Source organism: Hippichthys cyanospilos, chromosome 20, assembly GCF_059441005.1.
Source record: "Hippichthys cyanospilos isolate Australia breed blue-spotted pipefish chromosome 20, RoL_Hcya_1.0, whole genome shotgun sequence".
Taxonomy (NCBI): Eukaryota; Metazoa; Chordata; class Actinopteri; order Syngnathiformes; family Syngnathidae; genus Hippichthys; species Hippichthys cyanospilos.
Genome location: NC_142388.1, coordinates 2,424,364 through 2,432,385, shown reverse-complemented (window position 1 = coordinate 2,432,385; position 8,022 = coordinate 2,424,364). Strand labels below are relative to the sequence as shown.

The window sequence follows — 8,022 nt, the reverse complement described above, 5'->3', positions numbered from 1 at the left end:
CGAAAGCAAGCGTTGTAGCTCCCATACAGTAAGTGGCGGTAGAAGGCTAAAGTGGCGTAATCCGCCTAATACTAACTAAAAAGGAAGAGAAAGCATTCTGGCAAACCACTGAAGGGTTTAAAACCGGAAGTCAATGGAAGCGGGTTATTTGAAACCCCAAGTGTATGTTATCGCCTTTTCAACCTTTTCAAATCTCTTCTGTCATGCTTAACAAGCCATCGGAACTTAAAAAAAAAGTCAAATCAAGGATGAAAAGTCACAAAATCGTAAGAGCTTCCAGTGAATCAACGGTAAGGCGTTTTTTATGTGATCCCGGGTGTGATTAGCTTGCTAAGCTAGCTGTGTTCGCAGATGGAGCTCATTATTCTACTGGTTATCAACAATTTGGCCCAGGAAGCAAAAGCCAAAGCGTTTGAGGAAAAATCCTCAACTATCACGGCCCGTCACGTCAAAGCAGTCGCCAAGGTAATTCAGCAAACATATTCACTCGATAAGCTTAAACTATCTTACTAAAATCTACATACACTATTAATTTAAAACTTATACCCCGCCCTGGTTGTTAATTCACTTTTTTTTTTCATTTTGTTTGTTTTTTCAGGGAGTGCTGAAAAAAGCCAGAGGATGAAATGTTTTTTTCATGTTTTTTTTTTCATTGACTTCTGTCACGCCTCCTTTTCTCTAAATATTAAATGATTTATTTACCCTAAGCAAAATCATTTTTCTCGTTGTTTACTTAACTTTGTTCCTATATTCATAACCATGTAGGTTTTTCATATTTTTCAATGCATTCTAATGCCTGTCGTGAATGTGTACAACTGTTCGTCGTGTTTTCTGGTGATGTGTTTGAGGACCTGTCGGAATTTACTCAAGTAACCATGCCCATCGAGATACTTCTTAAGAAGTTTTCCATCAAGGGGTCAGTGGACATTTTACTACTTGACGAGAATGCGTTGATCTATTTGCATGTCTTAATTATATATATTTTAGCTAGCGTAGGCGAACTTTTTAAAATCATTATTATTGCCCGCTTTTTATTTTAAATTGTTCATTTTCACATCCGATTTCACCAAATGTTTGCAATTTAAACTATTTTTGTTTTGCAATGTTCTTGCTATGTTTAGGATTTAATTTTACTAACGACTTTTTGGCATTATTGTCTGATAAAAAAGTATTATTCTCTCACAGTAACATCATTTCTGGAAGCCCTTGTAATGTTATGTCTTTTTTATTGTAAAACTGCTCTTGAAATTTTTTTAGTTCATTCAAGTAGTCATTACTAGTGATACAGATTGAACTTTTCCTCAATCGTGTAGTATTGTGAATGGTCTTTTTTTACTGTGCATCATATGATATAATCTTGTAAATTTGTAGTCTCGGAATACACCTTTCTCAGACTAACGTCACTATTAAAGAGATTTGTCTAATTGTTAAATATTTTGTTGTCATGCAACTAGCCTTGATTTTTGTTCAAAAACAAAAGACTTCTGGTAACATAAGTTTTTTTTTCCGTAGTTTTTCCATGATATCGTGACTCATAAAATAAAATGCCGCTATTGTTGGTTTATTGAAATTGCATCGGATGTGCTGATATTGTGCTTTGCGTTGTGTCCACCGAGGTGGACTGTCTGACGAGCCTCCACGCCACTGCGACCTCATCAGCAAGAGTTGAAGGCAGCCTCCAATCAGGGTAAGTCAAATGAAAACAGGGTTTCTCCAAATATAAATTTCACGTGCATGTTTTTTGTTTTTCTTTTAAATGGACGGATAGAGGATTATTGGGAGAAAACTCATACTAACACAAAAAGTGCATAAATAGTAGACTAGACCGCTGTGCAACTGTTTCCATTTCATTGTGCGTGATCATTTTAAATGGTTAGAAGATATATATATATATATATATATATATATATATATATATATATATATATATATATATATATATATATATATATATATAACATTTCCCTGGTCTTTCAGATTTAATTTACTTTGTGTCTTAATTCCCTAAAAACGCCATCCACGTTCAAATTGAAGTATGTGCAATAACGTATAATTCCACAAGGTGATGCTGTGGAACAAATGAAGCGTTTTGTTGTGACGCTTGAAGTCAGGCAGTTTTACTCTGGAGACGTCTTCCCAAAATTTAAAAAAAAAAAAAAAAAAAACACATTAAAAAATATATGTATGTATTTAAATCACAATAGTATAAGTATTTTTTATTTATTATTTCAACAGAGAAAAAAATATTACTTTCAGTGAGTCTTAAGCAAATTTGTCCATGATCTTTACATGAGCTCATTGTTCTCTGTTGACTTGTATTGTTTTGCCTTATATATTTTTTATTCAGTTAAAATGTATGTATAAGATGTCAAATTTCAAGCTGACACAAAAAATAATTAAAAGACAGTAACTACATATAATTTAAACAATTTAAATACACTAATATTTAATTGTATTTGTATTGAGTTTTTTTGCGTTGATTCCGCCAATTTCCCCCAAATATTATTACACTGTAATTAATCAAACAAGATAATAAATTATAAAATTTATACACTTATTGTATTAAACGACAACAAAATAAGTCAACATATAATTTCATAAATTTCCTTTCCTCCATCGCATACTTTTAACAACTAAAAGAAGTTTTGTGACAACCTGCAGACAAAGAGTGAAAGCTACATTTTTATTTATCTAATTGTCTCCAGGACAGCAACAACTTAGTTTCCCTGCTGTTTGGCCTGACACACAAAGGCTGTGAAAAAAACAGATGCATTCATGCATAAGTAATGTATTGGGTGGAGGATGGAGACGGGTCTGGGAGGGCGTTGGGGGTGGGTATCATTTTAGGACAGCAGACACGTGATGTGGGCTTGTTAAAGAAAGGACAAAAGACATGATGGGATTGCCCGGTCCAACTGATGGAAGGATAAGCAAGCTAGCTGAGTGCTCCACACGACACGCTATGTGATGTATGTGGTATATTTACAGTGTGGTAATATATGATAGGGGCACAGACAGACAGGCAGGGGACATTTTACACATGCTATCATGACCACATGTCTGTGCTGTAAGGGCTCTGTGTGAAGTCCCTGGCCTTTTTTTTTTTTTTCCCCCCCAGTGATCTTTTTTTTTAGCTTGTGGAATAATAGCGATACAATAAATGTTTATAATAATCTTGGGAACATGACACAATTTGCAATCAAAGCAAAGAAGAAAAGGGTATTTCGTTGTAAGGATGGAAAATGAAGATTAAATAATGGTCAGCTATGATTAAAAAAAAATAACGTTTGTATACAAAATAACATTCGCATTGAGAGTAGTTGTGGTGATGATTAACTTCCCAAGATCCTTTCCAAACATTTAATGCAATAAGATGACTAAACAACAGTGATTATGGCCCCAAAATAACATTTTTTATTTTCTTAAGTCATTCTTGACATATCGGATTTTGAGCAAATTTATAAACACCACAAGCATTCATTTATAGGTTTGAGTTACGAAACAATAAATCCCGTGGAAAATGTTCTTAACAATAACTGATTTTAAATCAGTTTTAATATTAACGTAACATTCCTAATTCGATTTATTCCCAGCCTTTCTCGGAACTATTACAGTATTCAATGTTTAACTCGTGGTAGGGTGATAACTAAGTGGCTGTGTCATGTTGAACTTTGATATGCTTTCACCATTTGGTTGGAATTACACCTCCCCAGAATCTCCTTTCAATTCTTTGCCCTTAGATGTGAAATGCTTTCTTAGTTTTGATGAATTTTCTTGGAATTTTCTTGGCGTTTTTTTTTTTTTTTAATTGTGAATTATTCCACTCAGTCATTTTTAATCAAGATGAACTACTGATACAAACTTGTCTTTTCAGTATGTTTGGATTTATTGAGATGCACCTGTAGATTCTTCGCTCCCTCAATTGAAATGAAGGGATTATTTTCTAACGTTTTACAAGCCAAGCAGCCATCGTTTTGCGTTCACCTCTCCTCTCTTCGCACTGCAGAAAATCCGCAGTATTGAATATCCAGACGTCCCACAAATAGTCCTGTCACGCATCTTTCGCCACCTGGAGGCCCGCGTGCGCTGTATATAGCTTTATTGTGCGGGATTATTTATGACTTTAATCACGCTCCATTATGCACTTTTATAGACATCCATAGTGCTTGAACTGATTTCGATCTGTCATCGCCGCAGCATTTAAAAACAATGTGTGCGTATGTTAAATGTATGTCAAGGGTGTTGGCAAAGGGTCAGGGGGGTCTGTCTCACGGCTGCAGGAGCCAGGGATGACCTCACCGCGGTTGCCGTGGCTATCATCAAGCTGACGGCATCAGCGCCTATCAAGTGACGTGCCTCGCTAAGCCGCCCGCTACCGAACCATTTTTAACGGCGATGCATCACGGCTATGATGACATCCCGAATCTTAAAGATGATATTCTGGTCGTAGCGCGCGCAGATTGGGCCACGGTGACGGCAACGCGTATTCTGGGCCACGTGCGTTCTGTAGGATCAAAAACTATGGTGCGCGGCTTTGCAATGAATTCAGTAAACTAAAATAAAAGCGTCCTTGGAAGCTTGGACCTCTGCCGAGGTGAGTAGGGGAGCTTCATTCAGCCAAAAGTTGTCTTCTGCCTTCATTTTGTGGCATGTTGATGCGATAAAGAACCTTGTGCAGAAGCAATGAGTAGCTTCATATAGCCTTTTAAAAAGTGCCGCGGATGTGCAATTACACTTCACGCTGCAAAAGCAAACAAAGCCTGGTCCCTGGTCATATGCGCCTCATCCCACCTCACTATTTGAGGAGGACTGATTTAGACAAGCAGTTCTCGCAAGTTCTCATGCGTTCTCACAAAACCAGGCGCATGTTGCAGAGATTAGCTTTGAGGTATTGACGTCCATTTTGGGATTTTTACAAAACCTTAAGGTGCTCAAGGTCTCCACTGTGACCTCCCAGCAGCCAAAAGAACCAAATTGTAATCGAAGTGTATGGAAATAAGAGATTAGGAGATAATGCATCATTCTTGAAATGCGTTTTTCTCAAAACTATTGATTTCTACTACAACAACATTCAAATTGCCGCAACTGTCAATTTCTGAGCTATGCGCATGTATTGTTACATCATTTCAATCAAGTGTAGAATCATAATTTCAACATCTCAAGGAGACATGAGCCTGATTTAGTGGAAACGCATCACAAACAGTTTGAACTGTAATGTGATGAACTTCAGGCTCGTAATTGATACATTAGGGAAAACAATTACGAAACCCTATGCCAATGTCTTATACTTTGAATGTTATTTACACGTTATTTAAACTTGTAATAAAGCATATAATGGTAACGAACATATAATTCTATTTTTTTTTAAGTGAAGCTCTATCGTTCTTCCTGAAACTGTTTGATCGAGCAGAGTAATCAAGAGCAGATTACTTCCACGAGTTATGTGAATATCCCCATAGTTTGGTAGCATCAGTACATAGCGTATCTGTTCTTTGGCACGGAACATGGACTTGTTGGAGGAACAGTGGGAGTGGTCCGCTGTGCTAAATGACACTAACTGTGTGTGTTTGGCGGCGTCATATTTTCATGCGTGCCATCAATCTGTCAAACTAAGTATTTACAGTTGCTGGATTTAGAACAACGCGGTGCTGATATCATCTGGGTAGGACCCCTGCCGGGTTCTGCCGCCTCATGTTTGCCTTCTCTGATACATTATTCTTATATATCTTCAGGCAAGGTAGCATTAATATAATTAGCAACATATGTCATTTGGACCTGTAGCTATGTTGCGTAAGAGCCCCAATTTTAGTGCGTGGTATTGTTTCACTTGAAGGTTCACTGCAATGCCTCCAGCAGAATGCATTCATTCAGGTAACTGCTTGAAAAGTTGTTTTTTTTTCATCATCGTGCTGTTTGTGAGGTCGTGTGCGTAGTCTTATGGTATGCTTAGCTCTTTTCTGAAAACAAAATGGGTGGCGAGATTTGCATGAGTTGATAACAGGGATTTATTAGCTTATGGCCTTCACGCAGACCTCAGCAAAACTTTTCATACATTGGTTTCAAAAACCATAATAAATGCTCTAGTTTCGGCCGCATAAGCACTTGGAATTTGATAGTTTATCGTCTTGTTGAGCTCAGAATAACTTTTTAGCGCCAGGAACCTGTGCAATTGTACACTGCCGAGTCCGGAAAAAAAATGTTTAACAGTTGCTTTTGGTGTAATTGCAAGAAGTAAGTTTCCACATGATTGGCACTATTTCCAAAGCAGACAAATCAGTGGTTCTTGTTTACTCTAGTAGCCAGCCGTGCGAAAGGGTTGGTCATTCCGTCATTGAGGCCGTACGCCAGCTTTTATCCGAGCCTCCAACATCAAATTCCAAAGTGAATTAGAGACTGTATTAAGTTCGCACCGTCCCTGGCGTACTCCTCACCACTTGAGCGCGAGCCTTCAGCAATGAAACGATTCAGTATTTGAACAATTGAAGGAAAAAGGAGACTTTTTTTTTCCTTGGTCATGACAGATTTGAAGATTTACTTTGCTTAAAAGCAAACTAGGAACCAGCTGTCTTGGTTTGTTTTTTTTGCTTTAAAGCTGGTCTTCCAGTTTTAGGAGCCTGTAGCACTTAATTGTCCTGAAAGCTCAAGTTCTGAGTCGGGAATGTTGATGTCATCCTAGCTCAAAGTAGGACACTGCAAAAGACTCGTATTAAATGATTCCAATATTTCACAACATCTCAACTTGATGGGGCATGGACCTTGAAATATTTCACAAGTTTCCACTTGGACACTTCTGTAAAAGTTAGTTGAGAACATTTGCTCGGTTCTTCTATCTTTAATGCTCACTATGCTAATAGTGATTACTGCTTACAGTCTTACTGAAGACTGCTTGATTTCCATTCAACTTTTACTTCCTGTCAGAAATACACAGCTATGAAGCCTTATTCTGCTGGAAGCGGGTCTGCATTATCACAAAATGTTTCCATGTGGCTACCTGTGACCTCACGGTCATAACTGGTTCCGACGAGATGACGGGTGCCAGGCTGTAGATTGACAGGAAGACGCAGAGCGAGGGAAGGTCACAATGTCCCAAAGAGGCCGAATCAATCTGGCGGTTCTCGTTCGTGATCTTGACACAGACATTAAAAGTCGAACCATCTTGACGCCATGATATCCATAATGAATGGCATGTTAATGTCACGCGCGCTTTGGTCCGCGAACACCCCAGCGATATCACACGTCTATTAACAAAGCGCCCCGACTGCCGCGCCCGTCACAATTCTTTGGTGTGCTCAATTCCCCCGAGCTAAATGTGTGAGGAGCCACACATCATCACAGCCGCTCTCCGCCATCCAAATTCAAATTGGTCATTCGTCACATGACAAAGTAGCCTGGGACGCTTCTGCCGGGCAACACCGGCTAATCCAACGAGATCAACCCCGCACCGTCCCCTCGGGACCGTGTTGTTTTGAAAGATGATCCGAGACGGGTCATTTTTCAAACGGGGGGGGGGATGTTTTCTATTTTAACCGACAGGCCAGAAAGTCTTAAGATCCCTTTGTGGACCTCTCGGCTTTTCTTGACGGGCCTACCTCTCATAATCATCGACGGCCATTTGAGATAGGAAGTCAGTTTGGGCAGGTGGAGCGAGAGGACTGGACTATCTTGGATCTTGTACACTTTGCAGAAAAAAAGGGCATTCATCGTTCAATGGTGGCCTTTTCAAACGTATCCGCCACTGAAACATCCCAACTTTGGCGCGCCCTGTCTTTTCCTGTCTGTTTTGGTGACTTGACTCGCGAGCAAGATTTGAATGTAAGATCTGGGCCACGGTGTTCAGAGGGGGCCAAGGCAGGTGGACTGCTGAGAAGTGAGAGCGCGGGATCGGCGAGGAGACGTAACGCCGGCCGTCCAGATCTCACGCCCGACAGATGTCGTGGCCGTTATCACGAAGGCGCTGAAGATATGATAGCCACTTGAATAGAGACTGTGGAGTCTGCCTGGCACCAGCCTGGCATTCAATCT

The 8,022-nt window shown here is 39.4% G+C and overlaps 1 protein-coding gene across 1 annotated transcript; it reads left to right on the top strand.

Annotated features, from left to right (window-relative positions):
• Window positions 1–91: 91 nt before the first annotated feature.
• Window positions 92–738, top strand: cenpw (centromere protein W). Its single transcript, XM_088403768.1, has 3 exons — window positions 92–290; window positions 352–465; window positions 599–738. The coding sequence occupies exons 1-3, from the start codon at window positions 165–167 to the stop codon at window positions 623–625; spliced, it is 267 nt and encodes an 88-aa protein (XP_088259894.1). The 5' UTR covers window positions 92–164; the 3' UTR covers window positions 626–738.
• Window positions 739–8,022: the final 7,284 nt, after the last annotated feature.